Genomic DNA, 25,338 nt, shown 5'->3' on the forward strand with positions numbered 1-25,338 from the left:
ACACACACACACTCACCCACTTTCTCTCCACATGGCCTTGTCTGTCTGTGATGTTGCCTCCCAGTTCATCACATCTACATAGAAGAATAACACCTTTTCTCCTCCCTAATTGTTTCTTGTTACAGCTTTGAAACTACATTTGTTTGAATCTAAATCAGTTTATTGTTTTTGCTTTTATGGTTGTTTTCTCTCCGTTCAAAAGGGGGCTAAGACATTTAGGCCTTATTTGACACAGATGTGCTTTGCCTGACAGGCAGAGTGGGTCTTTGGAGTGCTTACAGCCAGAGCATTAAGACAGGAAGTCATCCTATAGAGATGCCTTGTTAGAAGTGACTAGATGGGAGAGATGGTGATGCTGTTCAGAACATAAAGCCCATGGTGAAACAGAGTGTCTTTTTAGATAACAAGTCCAGCTTTAGATCAATACCTGATCTGTTACATCTCAGGATCAAAACCTGATCTGTTACATCTCAGGATCAAAACCTGATCTGTTACATCTCAGGATCAATACCTGATCAGTTACATCCCAGGATCAATACCTGATCTGTTACATCCCAGGATCAATACCTGATCTGTTACATCCCAGGATCAATACCTGATCTGTTACATCCCAGGATCAATACCTGATCTGTTACATCCCAGGATCAATACCTGATCTGTTACATCCCAGGATCAATACCTGATCAGTTACATCCCAGGATCAATACCTGATCAGTTACATCCCAGGGTCAATACCTGATCAGTTACATCCCAGGATCAATACCTGATCAGTTACATCCCAGGATCAATACCTGATCAGTTACATCCCAGGATCAATACCTGATCAGTTACATCCCAGGGTCAATACCTGATCAGTTACATCCCAGGATCAATACCTGATCTGTTACATCCCAGGGTCAATACCTGATCAGTTACATTGGTGTCGTGACCCAGATCACATAGTTGAAGTCTTATCAGCTGCTGGAGTTGCTGTGGACAGGAAGATTCAAAGTGTCAGATAACAGTTACATTGGCAGCCATATTACCAATTAAATCAGACAAGGTCTCACACAGGGATGATGTGTTCTTGTCCCACAGACCACGGGTCGTCATTCAAGGTGGACTGCCACCCCTGCTCCTGCTTCGCTGGAGAAACCATCTGCTCCACCCGCCAGTGCCTGAGTGCTGAAAGTTCAGACGAGGACCGCAGCCTATTCACAGGTGTGTGTGTGTGTGTGTGTGTGTGTGTGTGTGTGTGTGTGTGTGTGTGTGTGTGTGTGTGTGTGTGTGTGTGTGTGTGTGTGTGTGTGTGTGTGTGTGTGAGGGTTGAAATATTGATGCACAGTACTATTTTTATTTCTTTTTTCCCCTCCCTGATTCTGAAAGCATTTCTCACCATTCCTTATCTCTCTGTCTCTCTCTCTCTCAATTTAAGGGCTTTATTGGCATGGGAAACATATGTTAACATTGCCAAAGCAAGTGAAATATATAATAAACAAAAGTGAAATAAACAAGAAAAAATGTACAGTGTTGTAACAACGTGCAAATAGTTAAAGTACGAAAGGGAAAATAAATCATGGGTTGTATTTACAGTACAGTGGTGTTTGTTCTTCACTGGTTGACCCTTTTCTTGTGGCAACAGGTCACAAATCTTGATTGCACACTGTGGTATTTCACCCAATAGATATGGGAGTTTATCAAAATGTGATTTGATTTCTAATTCTTTGTGGGTCTGTGTAATCTGAGGGAAATATGTGTCTCTAATATGGTCATTCATTTAGCAGGAGGTTAGGAAGTTCAGCTTAGTTTCCACCTAATTTTGTGGGCAGTGTGCACATAGCCTGTCTTCTCTTGAGAGCCTTTCTCAATAGCAAGGCTATGCTCACTGAGTCTGTACATAGTCAAAACTTTCCTTAAGTTTTGGTCAGTCACAGTGGTCAGGTATTCTGCCACTGTGTACTCTCTGTTTAGGGCCAAATAGCATTCTAGTTTTCTCTGTTTTTTGGTTAGTTCTTTCCAATGTGTCAAGTAATTATCTTTTTGTTTTCTCATGATTTGGTTGGGTCTAATTGTGTTGCTGTCCTGGGTATCTGTGGGGTGTGTTTGTGTTTGTGAACAGAGCCCCAGGACCAGCTTGCTTAGGGGACTCTTCTCCAGGTTCATTTCTCTGTAGGTGATGGCTTTGTTATGGAAGGTTTGGGAATCCCTTCCTTTTAGGTGGATGTAGAATTTAACAGCTTTTTTCTGGATTTTGATAATTAGCAGGTATCGGTCTAATTCTGCTCTGCATGCATTATTTGGTGTGTTACGTTGTACACTGAGGATATTTTTGCAGAATACTGCATGCAGTCTCAATTTGGTGTTTGTCCCATTTTGTGAATTCTTGGTTGATGAGCGGACCCCAGACCTCACAACCATAAAGGGCAATCGGTTCTATAACTGATTCAAGTGTTTTTAGCCAGATCCTAATTGGTATGTCAAAATGTTTGTTCCTTTTGATGGCATTAAAGGGCCTTGCCTTGTCTCCCAGATCGTTCACAGCTTTGTGGAAGTTACCTGTGGCGCTGATGTTTATGTCGAGGTATGTATCGTTTTTTGTGTGCCCAATCAGCAAACAGTAGACATTTGACTTCAGATTCTAGTAGGGTGCTGCAGACTGTTCTAGTGCCCTCACCAATTCTTTGATATATATGTTGAAGAGGGTGGGGCTTAAGCTGCATCCCTGTCTCACCCCACGGCCCTGTGGAAAGAAATGTGTGTGTTATTTGCCCATTTTAACTGCACACTTGTTGTTTGTGTACATGGATTTCATGATGTTGTTTGTTTTTCCCCCAACACCACTTTCCATCAATTTGTATAGCAGACCTTCATGCCAAATTGAGTCAAAAGCTTTTTTTAAATCAACAAAGCATGACGAGACCTTGCCTTTGTTTTGGTTTGTTTGTTTGTCATTTAGGGTGTGCAGGATGAATACGTGGTCTGTCGTATGGTAATTTGGTAAAAAGCCAGTTTGACATTTGCTCAGTACATTGTTTTCACTGAGGAAATGTACAAGTGTGCTGTTAATAATAATGCAGAGGATTTTCCCTGGTTGCTGTTGACGCATATCACACGATACTTATTGGGGTAAAATGTATCTCCACTTTTGTGGATTGGGGTGATCAGTCCAGAGCTAAGGATGAGGTTAAATAGTTTTAGTATAGCCAATTGGAATTTGTTGTCTGTATGTTTTTATCATTTCATTTAGGATACCATCAACCCCACAGGCCTTTTTGGGTTGGAGGGTTTGTATTTTGTCCTGTAGTTCATTCAATGTAATTGGAGAATCCAGTGGGTTCTGGTAGTCTTTAATAGTTGATTCTAAGATTTGTATTTGATCATGTATATGTTTTTGCTGTTTGTTCTTTGTTATAGGGCCAAAAAGTGTTTTACCCATACATCTCCATTTTGGACAGATAACTTTTCGTGTTGTTGTTTGTTTAGTGTTTTCAAATTTTCCCAGAAGTGGTTAGATTCTATGGATTCTTCAATTACATTGAGCTGGTTTCTGACGTGCTGTTCCTTCTTTTTCCGTAGTGTATTTCTGTATTGTTTCAGTGCTTCACCATAGTGAAGCCGTAGGCTCAGGTTTTCTGGGTCTCTATGTTTTTGGTTGGATAGGTTTCTCAATTTCTTTCTTAAGTTTTTGCATTCTTCATCAAACCATTTGTCATTGTTGTTAATTTTCTTAGGGTGTCTGCTTGAAATGTTTAGATTTGATAGGTAAGCTGAGAGGTCAAATATACTGTTTAGGTTTTCTACTGCCAAGTTTACACCTTCACTGTTACAGTGAAATGTTTTGTACAGGAAGTTGTCTAAAAGGGATTGAATTTGTTGTTGCCTAATTACTTTCCTTCGATCTATAGCATTTCTTAATATTATTCAGTTCCTTTGGCTCTGATGCCTCGTGATTGAGTATTGCCAAGTAGACTGTGATTTTGCTGTGAACTGATATGGGGCTGACTGTGAACGCTCAGAGACTCTGGGTTGAGGTCAGTGATAAAGTAGTCTACAGTACTACTGCCAAGAGATGAGCTATAGGTTTACCTACATGTACATGCCTAGTGTGCAACAGAGCTGCAGGAGTTGTAACCCGCTTTGTTGGTTCTTTTGTCGTAGTTGTGCCTAGGGGGGCATATGGTGGAGGGAATGCTGTCACCTCCAGGTAGGTGTTTGTCCCCCTGTGTGCTGAGGGTGTCAGGCTCTTGTCGAGTTCTGGCATTTAGGTCGCCACGGACTAGTACATATCCCTGGGCCAGGAAATGATTGATTTCCCCTTCCAGGGTGGAGAAGCTGTCTTCATTAAAGTATGCGGATTCTAGTGGGGTGATATAGGTAGCACACACGAGGACATTTTTCTCTGTTGAGATAATTTCCTTTTGAATTTCAAGCCAAATGTAAAATGTTCCTGTTTTGATTTAATTTAATGGAGTGAGTTAGGTCTGCTCTATACCAAATTAGCATACCCCCTGAGTCCCTTCCCTGTTTCACACCTGGTAGTTTGGTGGATGGGACTACCAGCTCTCTGTAACCTAGAGGGCAACCAGTGGGTCCGTCTCCTCTATACCATGTTTCTTGTAGGATGACAATGTCTGTATTTCTAATTTCTTTGGTGAAGTCCAGGTTTTTGCTCTTTAGGCCAAAGGTAGATGACCTCAGGCCTTGGATATTCCAGGATGAGATAGTGAAGGCTTTGTGTTCCATAAACTGTCCAATGTTGTTAGTCGTGTGGTTCAGACCAGTTACACACTCTCTCTCTCTCTCTCTCTCTCTCTCTCTCTCTCTCTCTCTCTCTCTCTCTCTCTCTCTCTCTCTCTCTCTCTCTCTCTCTCATACTCTCTCTCTCTCTCTCTCTCTCTCTCTCTCTCTCTCTCTCTCTCTCTCTCTCTCTCTCTCTCTCTCTCTATAGGGCTCCCGTGTGGCTGCCCTGACCGTTTTGTGCCAGTGTGTGCCCGTAACGGCCGCACCTACCCTAGTGCCTGTGTGGCACGCTGCATGGACTTCAAAGACGACCAGTTTGTGTTTGGCCACTGCCGCAGCAGTGACCCCTGTTCCCCCAGCCCCTGCCCGACGAACCAGAGGTGAGACACTCCGTCCTGACCAGCGCTGGAATTCTTTCTTCCTGACCACCTTCCTTTCTTCCTGACCACCTTCCTTTCTTCCTGACCACCTTCCTTTCTTCCTGACCACCTTCCTTTCTTCCTGACCACCTTCCTTTCTTCCTGACCACCTTCCTTTCTTCCTGACCAGCGCTGGAATTCTTTCTTCCTGACCACCTTCCTTTCTTCCTGACCACCTTCCTTTCTTCCTGACCACCTTCCTTTCTTCCTGACCACCTTCCTTTCTTCCTGACCACCTTCCTTTCTTCCTGACCACCTTCCTTTCTTCCTGACCAGCGCTGGAATTCTTTCTTCCTGACCACCTTCCTTTCTTCCTGACCACCTTCCTTTCTTCCTGACCACCTTCCTTTCTTCCTGACCACCTTCCTTTCTTCCTGACCACCTTCCTTTCTTCCTGACCACCTTCCTTTCTTCCTGACCACCTTCCTTTCTTCCTGACCACCTTCCTTTCTTCCTGACCACCTTCCTTTCTTCCTGACCACCTTCCCTTTCTTCCTGACCACCTTCCTTTCTTCCTGACCACCTTCCTTTCTTCCTGACCACCTTCCTTTCTTCCTGACCACCTTCCTTTCTTCCTGAACACCTTCCTTTCTTCCTGACCAGCGCTGGAATTCTTTCTTCCTGACCACCTTCCTTTCTTCCTGACCACCTTCAATCATTTGTTTACTGGAATAATAACTTATCCAACGCTATTGGATAGGTGAATGCAAACTATGTACATTGGCGTTCACCTATCCAATCATGTCCGATTAATGATTACTTCAAGAAAGGGAGGGAGGAAGAATGCATTTTTTACAGCGTTCCGTACAGCCCCATGTGGATAAGATTGGACACCTTGACTCTAGTCTAGAGGATGCTATTTTGCTAGAGGCCTTGAGCCCTGATCCTATTCCACCTCAGCAGACTAGCCCTGATCCTATTCCACCTCAGCAGACTAGCCCTGATCCTATTCCACCTCAGCAGACTAGCCCTGATCCTATTCCACCTCAGTCGACTAGCCCTGATCCTATTCCACCTCAGCAGACTAGCCCTGATCCTATTCCACCTCAGCAGACTAGCCCTGATCCTATTCCACCTCAGTCGACTAGCCCTGATCCTATTCCACCTCAGCAGACTAGCCCTGATCCTATTCCACTTCAGTCGACGTTTGTTATTTCCTCTCTTGAAAAATCCTATTTTCCTTTACCCTCTTTCACTCGTTCTTCAAATCTCCCTCTCACATTTCCCCATATCCAGCGGTGACGGACAGTCTGGTTGTTTATTCAGGTGTGACCAGGCTGCGTCCCCCCCTGTGGTTGCCAGCGGTAACTCTGCCATAAGGCACACCGGTATGGGGTGTGCTGTTGTAAGCCTCCTATCTGGAATCGCCTTGAGCTCCCAACTCTTCCCCAGGCAGCATCGATCTAACATCACTCCAAACAACACCAAACACAGCGTTGGTCGGTCGTTACCTCACTTCTGACACGCAGGGGGGCAAACATACAGCTCAGGGGTCATTTTCTGCCCCCCTACAGCCCCCATTTCTCTGTGCTGTAACAGAAACAGAGTCCTTAACCTCTATGGGCTAGGTGGGACACCCGTGGTGCACTCCATCAACAGCAGGTGCATTTCAAGAGCGGCAAATTTGAATCCAAATAAATGTCAAAATTCAAATTTTTCAAACATACAACTATTTTACACCCTTTGAAAGATAAACATCTCCTTAATCTAACCACGTTTTACGATTTCAAAAAGGTTTTACGGCGAAAGCATAGATTTAGAGTATGTTAGGACAGTACATTTACAAGAGTTGTGTGTAATGTTTTGTCAATTCAAAGACAGGGTCACCAAAACCATAAAACCAGCTAAAATGATGCACTAACCTTTTACAATCTCCATCAGATGACACTCCTAGGACATTATGTTAGACAATGCATGCATTTTTAGTTCTATCAAGTTCATATTTATATCCAAAAACAGCGTTTTACTATGGCATTGATGTTGAGGAAATCGTTTCCCTCCAATAACCGGCAGTCAAGTCAGCAACACAAATTAAATAATTAAAATTAGAAAACATTGGTAAAATATTATATTGTCATTTAAAGAATTATAGATTTACATCTCTTGAACGCAATCAACTTGCCAGATTTAAAAATAACCTTACTGGGAAATCACACTTTGCAATAATCTGAGCACTGCGCCCAGAAAAATACGCGTTGCGATACAGACAAGCCGTCATGTTGGGGAGATCTAAAATCGAAAATACTATGTAAATAATCCATTACCTTTGATTCTCTTCATCAGATGTCACTTCCAGGTATCTCAGGTCCATAACGAATGTAGTTTTGTTCAAAAAAGCTCATCATTTATGTCCAAAAATCTCCGTCTTGTTAGCACATGATCTAAGCCCGCCGGACTTCACTTCATGAACGAGGGGAAAAATATATTTCCGTTCGTTCAAACATGTCAAACGTTGTATAGCATAAATCATTAGGGCCTTTTTAACCAGAACATGAATAATATTCAAGGTGGACGAATGCATTCTCTTTTATAACGTATTGGAACGAGGGTACCCAACATGAACTCGCGCGCCAGGTGTCTAATGGGCCATCATCGTTCCATGGCTCTTGTTCGGTCAGATCTCCCTCCAGAAGACTCAAAACACTTTGTAAAGGCTGGTGACATCTAGTGGAAGCAATAGGAAGTGCCAAAATATTCCTCAGCCCCTGTGTTTTTCAATGGCATAGGTTTAAAGGTAATACAACACATCAGGTATCCACTTCCTGTCAGAAAATGTCTCAGGGTTTTGCCTGCCAAATGAGTTCTGTTATACTCACAGACACCATTCAAACAGTTTTAGAAACTTTAGGGTGTTTTCTATCCATATATAATAAGTATATGCATATTCTAGTTACTGGGTAGGATTAGTAACCAGATTAAATCGGGTACATTTTTTTATCCAGCCGTGCAAATACTGCCCCCTAGCCCTAACAGGTTAAGGAATGGGGCTCTGTGCTATTTGTCTTAATCTGTGTCCCACGGTTCACCAGCTCGTCAGTGGACCCCAAGCGCACAATGTGATCTGGGGCGGCAGGTAGCCTAGTGGTTAGAGTGTTGGACTATTAACCGAAAGGTTGCTAGATCGAATCCCTGAGCTGACAAGTTAAAAATGTGTCATTCTGCCCCTGAACAAGGCAGTTAACCCACTGTTCCGAGGCTGTCATTGAAAATAAGAATTTGTTCTTAACTGACTTGCCTAGTTAAAAAAATGAAAAGATTGTTTCTTAGGACACACTCCCTAACCACACATTGTTAGGACACACTCCCTAACCACACATTGTTAGGACACACTCCCTAACCAGACATTGTTAATTAGGACACACTCCCTAACCACACATTGTTAGGACACACTCCCTAACCACACATTGTTAATTAAGACACACTCCCTAACCAGACATTGTTAATTAGGACACTCCCTAACCACACATTGTTAATTAGGACACACTCCCTAACCAGACATTGTTCATTAGGACACACTCCCTAACCAGACATTGTTCATTAGGACACACTCCCTAACCACACATTGTTAATTAGGACACACTCCCTAACCACACATTGTTAATTAGGACACACTCCCTAACCACACATTGTTAATTAGGACACACTCCCTAACCACACATTGTTAATTAGGACACACTCCCTAACCACACATTGTTAATTAGGACACACCCTAACCACACATTGTTAGGACACACTCCCTAACCACACATTGTTAATTAGGACACACTCCCTAACCACACATTGTTAATTAGGACACACTCCCTAACCACACATTGTTAATTAGGACACTCCCTAACCACACATTGTTAGGACACACCTCCTAACCACACATTGTTAATTAGGACACACTCCCTAACCACACATTGTTAATTAAGACACACTCCCTAACTACACATTGTTAATTAGGACACACTCCCTAACCACACATTGTTAATTAGGACACACTCCCTAACCACACATTGTTAATTAGGACACACTCCCTAACTAGACATTGTTAATTAGGACACACTCCCTAACCACACATTGTTAATTAGGACACACTCCCTAACCACACATTGTTAATTAGGACACACTCCCTAACCACACATTGTTAGGACACACTCCCTAACCACACATTGTTAATTAGGACACACTCCCTAACCAGACATTGTTAATTAGGACACACTCCCTAACCACACATTGTTAATTAGGACACACTCCCTAACCACACATTGTTAATTAGGACACACTCCCTAACCACACATTGTTAATTAGGACACACCCTAACCACACATTGTTAGGACACACTCCCTAACCAGACATTGTTAATTAGGACACACTCCCTAACCACACATTGTTAATTAGGACACACTCCCTAACCACACATTGTTAATTAGGACACTCCCTAACCACACATTGTTAGAACACACTCCCTAACCACACATTGTTAATTAGGACACACTCCCTAACCACACATTGTTAATTAGGACACACTCCCTAACTACACATTGTTAATTAGGACACACTTCCTAACCACACATTGTTAATTAGGACACACTCCCTAACCAGACATTGTTAATTAGGACACACTCCCTAACCACACATTGTTAATTAGGACACACTCCCTAACCACACATTGTTAATTAGGACACACTCCCTAACCACACATTGTTAATTAGGACACACTCCCTAACCACACATTGTTAGGACACACTCCCTAACCACACATTGTTAATTAGGACAAACTCCCTAACCAGACATTGTTAATTAGGACACACTCCCTAACCACACATTGTTAATTAGGACACACTCCCTAACCACACATTGTTAATTAGGACACACTCCCTAACCACACATTGTTAATTAGGACACACTCCCTAACCACACATTGTTAGTTAGGACACACTCCCTAACCACACATTGTTAGGACACACTCCCTAACCACACATTGTTAATTAGGACACACTCCCTAACCAGACATTGTTAATTAGGACACTCCCTAACCACACATTGTTAATTAGGACACACTCCCTAACCACACATTGTTAATTAGGACACACTCCCTAACCACACATTGTTAGGACACACTCCCTAACCACACATTGTTAATTAGGACACACTCCCTAACCAGACATTGTTAATTAGGACACTCCCTAACCACACATTGTTAATTAGGACACACTCCCTAACCACACATTGTTAGGACACACTCCCTAACCACACATTGTTAATTAGGACACTCCCTAACCATACATTGTTAATTAGGACACACTCCCTAACCACACATTGTTAATTAGGACACACTCCCTAACCACACATTGTTAATTTGGACACTCCCTAACCACACATTGTTAATTAGGACACACTCCCTAACCACACATTGTTAGGACACACTCCCTAACCACACATTGTTAATTAGGACACACTCCCTAACCACACATTGTTAGTTAGGACACACTCCCTAACCACACATTGTTAGGACACACTCCCTAACCACACATTGTTAATTAGGACACACTCCCTAACCAGACATTGTTAATTAGGACACTCCCTAACCACACATTGTTAATTAGGACACACTCCCTAACCACACATTGTTAATTAGGACACACTCCCTAACCACACATTGTTAGGACACACTCCCTAACCACACATTGTTAATTAGGACACACTCCCTAACCAGACATTGTTAATTAGGACACTCCCTAACCACACATTGTTAATTAGGACACACTCCCTAACCACACATTGTTAGGACACACTCCCTAACCACACATTGTTAATTAGGACACTCCCTAACCACACATTGTTAATTAGGACACACTCCCTAACCACACATTGTTAAATAGGACACACTCCCTAACCACACATTGTTAATTTGGACACTCCCTAACCACACATTGTTAATTAGGACACACTCCCTAACCACACATTGTTAATTAGGACACACTCCCTAACCACACATTGTTAATTAGGACACACTCCCTAACCACACATTGTTAATTAGGACACACTCCCTAACCAGTCATTGTTAATTAGGACACACTCCCTAACCACACATTGTTAATTAGGACACACTCCCTAACCAGACATTGTTAATTAAGACACACTCCCTAACCACACATTGTTAATTAGGACACACTCCCTAACCAGACATTGTTAATTAGGACACACTCCCTAACCACACATTGTTAGGACACACTCCCTAACCACACATTGTTAATTAAGACACACTCCCTAACCAGATGGCTCATTGGTAACTTCAGTCTCTATAGTAACCCGTTGATGTCATCCTATCATCAGTCTCTATAGTAACCTGTTGATGTCATCCTATCATCAGTCTCTATAGTAACCCGTTGATGTCATCCTATCATCAGTCTCTATAGTAACCCGTTGATGTCATCCTATCATCAGAGTCTCTATTGTAACCCGTAGATGTCATCCTATCATCAGAGTCTCTATTGTAACCCGTAGATGTCATCCTATCATCAGTCTCTATAGTAACCCGTTGATGTCATCCTATCATCAGTCTCTATAGTAACCCGTTGATGTCGTCCTATCATCAGTCTCTATAGTAACCCGTTGATGTCGTCCTATCATCAGTCTCTATAGTAACCCGTTGATGTCGTCCTATCATCAGTCTCTATAGTAACCCGTTGATGTCGTCCTATCATCAGTCTCTATAGTAACCCGTTGATGTCATCCTATCATCAGTCTCTATAGTAACCCGTTGATGTCATCCTATCATCAGTCTCTATAGTAACCCGTTGATGTCATCCTATCATCAGAGTCTCTATAGTAACCCGTTGATGTCATCCTATCATCAGTCTCTATAGTAACCCGTTGATGTCATCCTATCATCAGTCTCTATAGTAACCCGTTGATGTCATCCTATCATCAGAGTCTCTATAGTAACCTGTTGATGTCATCCTATCATCAGTCTCTATAGTAACCCGTTCATGTCATCCTATCATCAGTCTCTATAGTAACCCGTTGATGTCATCCTATCATCAGAGTCTCTATAGTAACCTGTTGATGTCATCCTATCATCAGTCTCTATAGTAACCTGTTGATGTCATCCTATCATCAGTCTCTATAGTAACCTGTTGATGTCATCCTATCATCAGTCTCTATAGTAACCCGTTGATGTCATCCTATCATCAGAGTCTCTATAGTAACCCGTTGATGTCTGCAGTGAGAATAATACAGTCGTGTACACTATTTTACAGTCATTCAGTGCTCAACTCAAAGCAAAGGTTCCACGCTGCATTGAAAAGAATAGTATTGTCCACTGATGGAAGTCATAGGTGGAATGCGTCCATGTTTGTTTCAAAAAATTACTTAAAACAATGACATAAATTAACCCCTTTTCCTCTCGTCTTCCCATTGGTCCACAGGTGTATTGCCAACCGTAGGGTATGCCTTACAGACATGGCTGACTACCCCTGTCCTCAGTTTGAGTGTGTGGGCCCCACATCAGGTTGTGACAAGAGCTACATGGACCCAGCATGCGACACAGACAACATGGAACATCCCAGCCTCTGTCAGCTCCTCCTGCTGAGCAAGACCTTGGCCTATATGGGCCACTGTCAGGTACAATTTGACATTCATGTCAGTTATGCTTTTAGCCAAAGCAATGTTCTGAAGTAGAACATGTTTTTATCATTCAGTGTCAATGTCTTTGCTTCCATAACATCTACACCATCATGCCCTAAAGTGACTGAATATATTGACAGCATTTAAGGGATTTTCAATAGATATAATTCATCGGCCATTTGAGAAGCAGCCTGAAATTAAACCAACGTACTGGAGACGGGTGCACAATATTTAGTCAATCACACTGAGATCACCCTGTTTTTAGAGCCTCAGAAAAGATTTTCTCTGTTTGTATTTCATGAACGCTTAAATTAAGAACCTGCTTAGATCTGTCAGAGGCATGACGACACGTCCCAGCTGTTAGCAACACACACACACACACACACACACACACACACACACACACACACACACACACACACACACACACACACACACACACACACACACACTACACACACACACACACACACACATTACACACACACACACACACATTACACACACACACACACACACATTACACACACATTACACACATTACACTCACACACACACACATTACACACACACACACACACTACACATTTCAATACCATACTTTCAGTAACTGACGGAGTGCCTTTGTACCTTGGATGATGAGAGGAGGCAGATATCCTAGCCCACCGAAAACTGAAATCAAATCAAAATTAAATTACATTTAATTTGTCACATGCGCCGAATACAACCTTACCGTGAAATGCTTACTTACGAGCCCTTAACCGACAATGCAGTTCAAGAAATAGAATTAAGAAAATATTTACTAAATAAAATGAAGTAAAAAATAAAATAAAAAGTAACACAATAAAATAACAATAACGAGGCTATAAACACGGGGTACCGTTACCGAGTCAGTGTGCGGGGGTACAGGTTAGTTGAGATAATTTGTACATGTAGGTAGGGGTAAAGTGACTATGCATAGATAATAAACAGCAAGTAGCAGCAGTGTACAAATAAAGGGGGGGGGAGGGTGTCAATGTAAATAGTCTGTTGGCCATTTCATTAATTGTTCAGCAGTCTTATGCCTTGGAGGTAGAAGCTGTTAAGGAACCTTTTGGACCTAGGCTCCGGTATTGCTTGCAGTGCGGTAGCAGAGAGAACAGTCTATGACTTGGGTGACTGGAGTCTTTGACAATTTTGTGGGGCCTTCCCTCTGTAGCGCCTTATGGTCAGATGCCGAGCAGTTGCCATAACAGGCGGTGATGCAACCGGTCAGGATGCTCTCGATGGTGCAGCTGTAGAATTTTTGAGGATCTGGGGACCCATGCCAAATCTTTTCAGTCTCCTGAAGGGGAAAAGGTGTTATCTTGCCCTCTTCACGACTGTCTTGGTGTGTTTGGACCATGTTAGTTTGTTGGTGATGTGGACACCAAGGAACTTGAAGCTCTCAACCTGCTCCACTACAGCCCCGTCGATGTGAATGGGGTCATGTTCATCCCTCCTTTTCCTGTAGTCCACGATCAGGTCCTTTGTCTTGCTCACATTGAGGGAGAGGTTGTTGTCCTGGCACCACACTGCCAGGTCTCTGACCTCCTCCCTATAGGCTGTCTCATTTTTGTCGGTAATCGGGCCTACCACTGTTGTGTCGTCTACAAACTTAATGATGGTGTTGGAGTCGTGCTTGGCCACGCAGTCGTGAGTGAACAGGGAGCACCAGTGAGGGGCCCCTGTGTTGAGGATCAGCTGTGCAGATGTGTTGTTGCATACCCTTACCACCTGGGGGCGGCCCGTCAGGAAGTCCAGGATCCAGTTGCAGAGGGAGGTGTTTAGTCACACAGTCCTTAGCTTAATGATGAGCTTTGTGGGCACTATGGTGTTGAACGCTGAGCTGTAGTCAATGAACAGCATTCTCACATAGGTGTTCCTTTTGTCCAGGTGGGAAAAGGCAGTGTGGACAATCCCCTATGGTATTGTCCAATAAACTCATATGTTGCATTCAGGTTCTTAGTCTTTCCAAAGGTGCAGACACATGCATCTCCTGTTTAGGACTGTGTATCTATATGATACACCCAAAATCCCCCCCATGTTTGTTTGTGTGTGTCTGTTTGTGAATGTTGAGAATCTCTGCAGTGGTTGAATTAGAGTGTTTTTTTAGTGATTAGGACCTGGTGGGATCATGTTTCTCCGTGCGCTAGGTCGCAGCGTCGGCCTGTTGGCGTCTCACATCAGTAACTCTCAGCATTGTCTCAGTGGAACAGGCCGGATCGGGTTTTACAGTTGAAGTCGGAAGTTTACATACACTTAGGTTGGAGTCATTAAAACTCGTTTTTCAACCACTCCACAAATTTCTTGTTGACAAACTATAGTTTTGGCAAGTTGGTTACGACATCTACTTTGTGCATGACACAAGTACTTTTTCCAACAATTGTTTACAGACAGACTATTTCACTTATAATTCACTGTATCACAATTCCAGTGGGTCAGAAGTTTACATACACTAAGTTAAGGGCACTACTGTGCCCTTAACCTCTCTAGGGGGTGTGGGACGGTAGCATCCCACCTGGCCAACATCCAGTGAAATTGCAGAGCGCCAAATTCAAAAACAGAAATACTCATTATAAAAATTCATAAAACATACAAGTGTTATACATCGGTTTAAAGATTAACTTCTTGTTAATCCAACCACGGTGTCAGATTTCAAAAAGGCTTTACGGCGAAAGCATACCATGCGATTATCTGAGAACAGCGCCCAGCAGACAAATCCTTACAAACAGTTACCAGCCAAGTAGAGGAGTTACACAAGTCAGAAATAGCAATACAATTAATCACTTACCTTTTATGATCTTCTTATGGTTGCACTCACAAGACTCCCATTTACTCAATAAATGTTTGTTTTGTTCGATAAAGTCCCTCTTTATATCCAAAACCTTTGTTCGCGCGTTTTGTTTAGTAATCCACAGGCTCAAAGGCAGTCACAACAGGAAGACGAAAAATCCGAAAAGTATCAGTAAAGTTCGTAGAAACATGTCAAACGATGTTCATAATCAATCCTCAGGTTGTTTTTAGTCATAATAATCAATAATATTTCAACCGGACAAAAGCTTCATCAATATAAAAGGAAAACAAGAAAGGCGCTCTCGGTCGTGCGCATGAAAAACCTCTGGGACACTGCAGTGTCCACTCATTCAGTGGTCTTACGCCCTAATTTTTCAGAATACAAGCCTGAAACAATTTCTAAAGACTTTTGACATCTAGTGGAAGCCATAGGAAGTGCAAATTGAGACCTAAGTCAATGTAATCTGTATATATCAATGGAAAACTACAAACATAAAAAAATCCCACTTCCTGGATGGATTTTTCTCAGGTGTTTGCCTGTCATATCAGTTCTGTTATACTCACAGACATTATTTTAACAGTTTTGGAAGCTTTAGAGTGTTATGCATATCCATATCCTTCTGGGCCTGAGTAACAGGCAGTTTACTTTGGGCACGCTTTTCATCCGGAGGTGAAAATAGTGCCCCCTGCCCTAGTGAGGTTAAACAGCTTGGAAAATTCCAGAAAATTATGTCATGGCTTTAGAAGCTTCTGATAGGCTAATTGACATAATTTGAGTCAATTGGAGGTGTACCTGTGGATATATTTCAAGGCCTACCTTCAAACTCAGTGCCTCTTTGCTTGACATCATGGGAAAATCAAAAGAAATCAGCCAAGACCTCAGAAAAAATATTGTAGACCTCCACAAGTCTGGTTCTTCCTTGGGAGCAATTTACAAATGCCTGAAGGTACCACATTCATCTGTACAAACAATAGTACGCAAGTATAAACACCATGGGACCACTCAGCCGTCATACCGCTCAGGAAGGAGACGCGTTCTGTCTCCTAGAGATGAACGTACTTAGGTGCAAAACGTGCAAATCGATCCCAGAACAACAGCAAAGGACCTTGTGAAGATGTTGGAGGAAACGGGTACAAAAGTATCTATATCCACAGTAAAACGAGTCCTATATCGACATTACCTGAAAGGCCGCTCAGCAAGGAAGAAGCCACTGCTCCAAACCGCCATAAAAAAGCCAGACTACGGTTTGCAACTGCACATGGGGACAAAGATCATACTTTTTGGAGAAATGTACTCTGGTCTGATGAAACAAAAATAGAACTGTTTGGCCATAATGGCCATCCTTATGTTTGGAGGAAAAAGGGGGAGGCTTGCAAGCCAAAGAACACCTTCCCAGCCGTGAAGCACGGGGGTGGCAGCATCATGTTGTGGGGGTGCTTTGCTGCAGGAGGTTCTGGTGCACTTCACAAAATAGATGGCATCATGAGGTAGGAAAATTATGTGGATCTATTGAAGCAACATCTCAAGACATCAGTCAGGAAGTTAAAGCTTGGTCGCAAATGGATCTTCCAAATGGACAATGTCCCCAAGCATACTTCCAAAGGTGTGGAAAAATGGCTTAAGGACAACAAAGTCAAGGTATTGGCCATCACAAAGCCCTGAACTCAATCCTATAGAAAATGTGTGGGTAGAACTGAAAAGCGTGTGCGAGCAAGGAGGCCTACAAACCTGACTCAGTTACACCAGCTCTGTCAGGAGGAATGGGCCAAAATTCACCCAACTTATTGTCGGAAGCTGGTGGAAGGCTGCCCAAAACGTTTGACCCAAGTTAAACAATTTAAAGGCAATGCTACCAAATACTAATTGAGTGTATATGTCTGACCCGCTGGGAATGTGATGAAAGAAATAAAAGCTGAAATAAATCATTCTCTCTAATATTATTCTGACATTTCACATTCTTAAATAGTGGTGATCCTAACTGACCTAAAACAGGGAATTTTTACTAGGATTAAATGTCAGGAATTGTGAAAAACTGAGTTTAAATGTATTTGGTTAAGGTGTATGTAAACCTCCGACTTCAACTATATATCCATTTAACGTCGACAACATCCCATTAAAATACCCACTTCAGGCCCGGTGTAAAGTCACCAAACGAAGAGCCTCGCAATTAGCCAATAAACCCACCCACTCTCTGCGTATTCCTGAGACAGTGAATGAAGGGTAAATGAGAAGAAAGGAACACAGATGTTTTGTGAAATCTGTGAAAGTATTGTAATGTTTTAAAAATTGTACAACTGCCTTAATTTTTTCTGGACCCCTTGGCAGATGTGAATGATTCATCTGGATGTGAGTGATTCATCTTGATGTGAGTGATTTATTATTATATTTGTGTTCTATGCAGGACGCCTGTAAAAGGGCGCGGCCCGTGTGCGGCCACAATGGCGAAACGTACAACACGGTGTGCGAGGCCTACTCGGACCGCGTTGCCGTGGACTACCAGGGGCGGTGCCATGCCGTGGGGGCGGTGGCAGAGTTTGCCTCTGACTCAGGCTGTGACATGATCCCCTGCCCCGCCCTGTCCTCCCCGGGCTGCATCCCTGTCACACCACCTGGTCAGTACAATAGAGACAGAAATGATATCATATATAATGTTCTATTAATGCTATGGTCAGTACACTCAGTGGCTATGGAACCCTGACCTGTTCATCGGACATGCTACCTGTCCCAGACCTGCTGTTTTCAACTTTCTAGAGACAGCAGGAGCGGTAGAGATACTCTGAATGATCGGCTATGAAAAGCCAACTGACATTTACTACTGAGGTGCTGACCTGTTGCACCCTCGACAACCACTGTGATTATTATTATTTGACCATGCTGGTCATCTATGAACATTTGAACATCTTGGCCATGTTCTGTTATAATCTCCACCCGGCACAGCCAGAAGAGGACTGGCCACCCCTCATAGCCTGGTTCCTCTCTAGGTTTCTTCCTAGGTTCTGGCCTTTCTAGGGAGTTTTTCCTAGCCACCGTGCTTCTACACCTGCATTGCTTGCTGTTTGGGGTTTTAGGCTGGGTTTCTGTACAGCACTTTGTGACATCAGCTGATGTAAGAAGGGCTATATAAATACATTTCATTGATTGAATCACATTCACTTTGTCATATGCACTTTAGGCCAGTTTATTAGGTACACCGCCCTGTTCATGAAAACGGTTCGCTCCTACAGATGGTGAGTCATGTGGCCGTGGCTTGCTATATAAAGCAGGCAGACAGGCATCGTGGCATTCAGTTACTGTTCAATTGAACGTTAAAATGGGCAAAACAAGTGACTAAGCAACTTTCAGCCATCCTGCCTGGTGTCAACGATACAGGCGAGTGGCGGTGGAGTAATGATGAGGGGAATGTTGTCCTGGCACACGTTAGGTCCCTTGATACCAATTGAGCAACATTTCCATGCCACGAATAATTCAGGCTGTTCTGGAGGCAAAGGGGGGTCTGACCCAGTACTAGATGGGTGTACCTAATAAACTGGCCACTGAGTGTAAATCTCTGTTATACTTATGATTTTTCTACACGGGTACACAAATCAGATTCAGATATTGTTATGATTGACACGTATCCTCTGACCCCTGACCTCTTGGTGCTCCACCTATCAGGCGCCTGCTGTCCTCTGTGCGCGGGCATGCTGCAGATCCTGTGGAACAAGGAGCAAATGAGAGTCTTCGCTAAGGTCAGAACTGTCTGCCATGCGCCTCAACTATCTGGGTGTGGGCCTGGGGCTTTGTTCCATTTCAGAAAAGTTGTCCCCTTCCCTCTCACTCCTTTATGGATCTGTCTAAGTCACAACAGTAGCTCCACCAAGTTCAGTATGCTGTGTGCAGGTTTAGATTCCGCTAATAGTGTGTGTTAGAGCAGGGCAGGAGCAAAAGCCTGCACACCCAGTTGAGTAGCTCTCCAGGAGAGGGATTGACTGTTGGTTTTGAACTGTAATTACGGCAGACGACCACTAGAGGGAGGCATAGATCTAAAATGCCTAGCATCAACATCACATGCCTCCCTCTGGGATACTTAGCGAGTTTGAAATGACTAGGTCGGAGGCAGCTTTAAGAGGCCAGAAATGCTTCGTATACATGCTAATAACAGCTTATAAGAAATGCTTCGTATACATGCTAATAACAGCTTATAAGAAATGCTTCGTATACATGCTAATAACAGCTTATAAGAAATGCTTCGTATACATGCTAATAACAGTCAATAAGAAATGTCATTCAAAGCGATTCATTATAAACGTGAGCTAGGGCTATTAGTCCCTAATCTCCAACACAAATATCTTATCAACGTTAAGTCTAGACCATAAGCCTGCTAATTCCTAACAAATGACCTTTGGAAATGCTGTCACGCTGAAATGATGTAGCGCTGGTTAGGGCGTAGACAACGACTCGCTCAGACTAGCCATGGAAATACGCAACGTAGATCGCCAACCTACCCTTCATTCCCTGACAGTAGGCACTGTTAAACATTCATTACACTTTCAACTACTGTTCACAGATGTATTTAATGTTTGTTATTAAATCGGGATGAATACAATTTACTCACCACATCGAGCGCCAATAAACCTGTTTTCAGTTCAGTTTTCCTCAGTCTGCAGTGAATTGAATCTCAAACTCTGTATGGCTCTGGTTCTCTGTCCTGCTGGTTTGGTGTGTCAGTTGAACAGGAAGCAGCCAGTGACGGTCCATGACATCCTGAGGATCCTGCGTCTCCACATCTCCGTGCCGCAGTGTGACATCTTCGGTTACCTGAGCATCGACTCAGAGATCGTCATCCTCATCGTCCCCGTGGACCAGCAGCCAACCCCGCTGCAGGTAAACACACATATGCAGAACCTGAGTTCACACACAGGGTACACACTATCACACACTGGCTACGCACTATCACACACTGCATGCGCACTGGGTATGTAACCGATGTGAAATAGCTAGCTAGTTAGCTCTCTCTCTGTCTCTCTTTCTGTCTCTGTCTCCCTCTCTCGCTCTCTGTCTCGCTCTCTGTCTCGCTCTCTCTCTCTTTAACAGAGACCTGTCGACTGACATTAATTCACAATTCTTCTGTGTGCCAAGGCCAAGGTCCTGTTTTGTTTTGATTCCAGGTTGATTGGATGATGCATGACCTGGAACCTAATCAGCATAGCATACAGTGCACATTAGGGCCAAATCATCCCATCATGGGGTTGTGAGCGTTTTTTTGTTTCCTACGTAGAACTGTTCACGAAAGCGTTGGGCATTCGTGAACAGGCCCCAGGTGGGTCTTTATCAGGGAGCACACAGGAGACATGGGGTGAAGTTCTGGAAGGGTCATTTTTTTGGAGCTACACCCGACCATTACATTTTACATTTTAGTCATTTAGCAGACGCTCTTATCCAGAGCGACTTACAGTAGTGAATGCATACATTTAATTTCATACATTTTTTTTCTTCTTTTTTCTACTGGCCCCCCGTGGGAATTGAACCCACAACCCTGGCGTTGCAAACACCATGCTCTACCAACTGAGCCACATCAACTGGGGCCACATCAATTCCGAGCCTCACCCGATATCCGACATCAGGACCGATTTTTCTCGGGCAACCCGACTCACCCGCATAGAATTGTTCTGATCCGTGACCCGGCCAATAACATGAATTTATTGAATTGTTTTTTTGGACTCCAGAATAGTGGGCTATTATTCCCTTCCCTGCATGAATTCATTTGTCTACATGTCTATTCAACATTTGAATAAAAGGAAACCATGGTGTGAAGTAAAGGACCTTCTAATTAGCCCTCTCACCTAATGAAAGCATATAGCGACATTCAATATTGTTTAGATAATCAAATTGTTTAATTGAAACTTAAATAAACAATTCCCAGAGTCGAATAAATTGATTTAGCCTGGGTTTCTCAAATTTTTACCAGCGCACCAGTTTTAACCTGCGGATGGTCTAAATGAACGAAAGCCTGAATTAACATTCATTGAATCTTTTTGCACCCCAGCCCATTATTTTCACTAGCTGACACGTATTCTCACGTGGGGGGGAGACTACAAGCCGATCTGCGGGTTTGAAATAATGTTTTCATTCCACCCGCCAGTGGATTTTTTTTTTTTTTGCGGATCAACAGCAGGGAACCGTGGGTATCCGACCCGATGCAGGACTAGTCTCAGGGGGTGACTCCTAGGAAATATTTAACTGTTATTTCTAACACTACCATCTCCACTTTTTCTCTCCAAAAAAGAGATTTAATTGAGATAGGACTAACCTGGATAAACAAAAGGTTAAACAAAGATTTTTTTCATGACACCAGAGACTTAGATGATGAACGAGACCCAAACCCCCATCTCGCTGAGAGACTAATCTAACTCCTCTCAGAATCTCTTTCACTCCACTGGGAATAATAATTAGACTTTTCATCTCTGCCACCAGTTCTGTCACATCGAGTGTGAAACTCCCAATTAAGTTGTTTTTCATACCCTTTCCACCACTTTTATTGATATCTCTGCAAAAAAACAGCCCTGAGCGATAATGACCGATGGAAACCGGGAAATTAAGGTTATGGCCGGCCTCCTGTCATTCTCTCTAGGAACTATAAGTCAAGAATGTGACTCGCTGTCGGAAACATTTAGGTGGTTCAATTAGGAATGTTTCATACACAAACAAAGAGCCTGGTTTGTTACGTTATAACAAAATAACACGTTTGGATCTGTTATTTCAGAATAGACACACAAAAAACAATGCGTAACATCATACATGTATGTGTGCGTGTGCATGTGCGTGTGTGTGCACGTGCGTGTGTGTGTGTGTGCACGTGCGTGTGTGTGCGTGCGTGTGTGTGTGTGTCACGTCTCAGATTGAAGCCTGCAGCATGGAGGCGGAGAAGATCGACTCACTCATCAACTACGGCAGCCCCACCCTGGTCTCCCACGTGCCCCTGTCTGCCTTCCTCACCTCCGACGTCTCCATCTCCACCATCAGGTCCACGGGATACCCCAGCTCCTCGCCCTCCTCCCTGCCCATCTTCCTCTGCCTCGCCCTCATTCTAGCCCAAGGCATAGCCGAGGCCTAGCTAGTCCCCATTAGCCAGCCAGGCCCTGGTGCCACAAAGCCTGGTGTGTTGTGGACTATTCTAAGTGACCCTATCCCAGGTCATTGCATGACAGGAAGCATCATCCTGTAAAAGCCTTGACAATCAATCCTATTAACTCTACTGCACAAGCATCAGTCATATACGAGATGCTATGAGATTCTTCTTATTCCAATGACAGAGGAGACACAATCACATTCCAGGTTTGGTTCCACAGAACTCTCTATATATCGTGATAGGGAAGATTAGTTTTTTATCACACAGTGTTTTGTATCCAGTAGCGCTCTCCTCCTCTAAAGCTATGGAGGGGTGTGTGTGTGTGTGTGTGTGTGTGTGTGTGTGTGTGTGTGTGTGTGTGTGTGTGTGTGTGTGTGTGTGTGTGTGTGTGTGCAGAACACCCCCCCCCCGTCCTCCTTACCTTTTCCCTCACCCACTCCCCTCCCCTCTCCTCCCCCCTATCCAGGTTTTGCATTTGTACTATTGTAAATAGAGAAGGAGTTGGGAGGTGCAGACTGAGACATTTTGAATGTCAAACAGGTGGAAGACAAGCATCCCCCGCTCTATAAGCTGAAGACACACAAAAAGGGATTCTCGTTGTTCCTTTAGTGTAGATAAGATATAAAAATAAATAACAGGAACAACAGCCATGTTTTTAATGAAAATGACAATCATCACTTTACCCAGCACTTGGGTAAAACAAATGTGGGACAATATGCATTGTATATAGTTCCTATAGAAAGTAAATGCAATAACTCTGTAATGTTGATAAGAATTATTCTGAAAATATTCTATATTTGATATGCATAAGACATGGATTGAAACGTGATTCACTATGTGCCTCTTTTTTTATTTTCTTATATTCTTGCATGATGACCTTTTTATTTTTTTATCAGTTTGATTTGATGATGTTTCTATGCCTACGCAACACGAAGTCTCCCCGTCGTTCTACAGTATTATCGTGCTAGGCAGCTCTGAAGCAGCACAATCTTTTCCAAGGGTCTTTGTAGTATTACACCTGTTTGTCTCTAAGAGTTTTTTTTTTTTTTTATAATAATGTATTTTTTTGTTGTTGTTATTTTTGTGATATCAAATGTGTTCATATTGCCAATGTTTAGAAAGAATAGAGATGTAGGCACTTACGCAATACTTTAATCGTCACTCTATTGCATCATTTTCTCGGCGGAGATGCCAGTACTTGCAATGTGTGTGTGTGTGTAAAATGCCAACAGAATGCATATTTTATGGAATATAAAATCCTCCAATCAAACAAACGGTTGCTTTTTGTTGTACATTTCATCATAACTCCTTAGGAATCATTTTCCCCCCACACATTTCACAGTGAAGTAGAGTACTATATAAAATATTACCAATCAGAAATATTGTATCAATCTAATCAATATGATTTTGCTCAAGAGTGAATTAGAACTGTAAGGTCACAGGCTAAACTCTTCATTATCTTCAGGCTCTTTCGCATTTGTCTTCCTCATCCTCCTCGTTCTCAAATGGAGAAGTTCCAAGATCCCTCCTCTCAGTGGGTTTTGTGAGAAAGAGGCAAGGAGAGAGGACACGAGGAATCAAAGGAAAAGACCAAAGCCCCCCCCTTCTCTAACATGTAATAACATACTATTACCACAAGGGGGCAGGCTGTGACAGAGTAACGGAGACGAGAGTGTCTGCTCCCTAGGGCCCCTTGTCTGTAGTGCTCCAGAAAGGGGATGAGAAAGTGGAAGACCCTGGTGTCTGATAAAGGCCTCGGCGGCTCCCCTTAAGTCTGATTTACATGATCCACTGTGTAATTAATGACGATGACAAGCACAGCCTCCATGGGTCCTCTCGCTCTCTATCGCTCTCGCGCTCTCTCTCTCGCTCTCTCGCTCTCTCTCGCTCTCTCTCTCGCTCTCTCGGATTTGGGCTGGTGTGTGTCTGCTTGAGATGTGTTAATCTTTTTAGTGGGATGAACCCTCCCAGCTCTCCCCAAGAGCAGTAATGTATCCAAATGTAGAATTGGTTCCTAGAACTGAACAGCAGCTTTCTTTCTTCTGATCCACTGCTGAAATACATCACCTCAACAATTTTAAGTAACAACCAGTGCCCAATAGAACCTACTGCTCATACAGTAATGTACTAATACACATATGATGTGAAGGGGTGTAGTCATTAGTCCAAAACGTTTTGCAACGAAAACCGTTTACTTCAAAACGGAAAGCGTTTTTCCAATTCAGGTAGGTCCCTCCCTGTTTCGTTCCGTTTGCTTCCGTTCCTAGAGAAGACACCCCTGGCTTGGGCAGTCATGTGATGGAGATTCCAATGAGATCTAGGGAGGAGCGGAGATGAACTTGCCTTTACAGGAATGTGAAATCCCATTGAAGAAGCCCGAGCACCGCCATCTGATAATCCCTCAACGTGAAAGAGCACGTGAACGTCTAACTAGCCAGCGCTCAAGACGCCAAAGGTCACATCTACAGCCACCTGCCTCTCTAACTTTAGGAGCTGATCCGCTCTCGCTGGTTCTGTAAAGCAGTGTGGTATGTTGTGCTGTTGTGCACCCTATTAGATTACAGCAGAATTTATTCGATACACAGTCACTTTTCTTTCCTTTCGCGCTTATGATCATAATGGATTCAATTAATGTAACTGCTTTCAATTACAGCTCCCAAGGC

At 43.1% G+C, this 25,338-nt stretch overlaps 1 protein-coding gene across 1 annotated transcript in view; it reads left to right on the forward strand.

The window, feature by feature from the left end:
- The window catches only part of LOC106579676 (reversion-inducing cysteine-rich protein with Kazal motifs), a 108,239-nt gene extending 84,290 nt beyond the window's left edge, over positions 1-23,949 (forward strand). Inside the window, exons 15-21 of the mRNA XM_014159806.2 lie at positions 1,078-1,200; positions 4,928-5,099; positions 12,554-12,749; positions 17,969-18,179; positions 19,222-19,295; positions 20,275-20,430; positions 22,445-23,949. Coding sequence (XP_014015281.2) covers positions 1,078-1,200; positions 4,928-5,099; positions 12,554-12,749; positions 17,969-18,179; positions 19,222-19,295; positions 20,275-20,430; positions 22,445-22,660 — 1,148 coding nt within the window. The 3' untranslated portion in view covers positions 22,661-23,949. The remainder of the gene's footprint in view (positions 1-1,077; positions 1,201-4,927; positions 5,100-12,553; positions 12,750-17,968; positions 18,180-19,221; positions 19,296-20,274; positions 20,431-22,444) is intronic.
- Positions 23,950-25,338: the final 1,389 nt, after the last annotated feature.

The sequence above is a fragment of the Salmo salar genome, chromosome ssa19, assembly GCF_905237065.1.
Source record: "Salmo salar chromosome ssa19, Ssal_v3.1, whole genome shotgun sequence".
Lineage (NCBI taxonomy): Eukaryota > Metazoa > Chordata > Actinopteri > Salmoniformes > Salmonidae > Salmo > Salmo salar.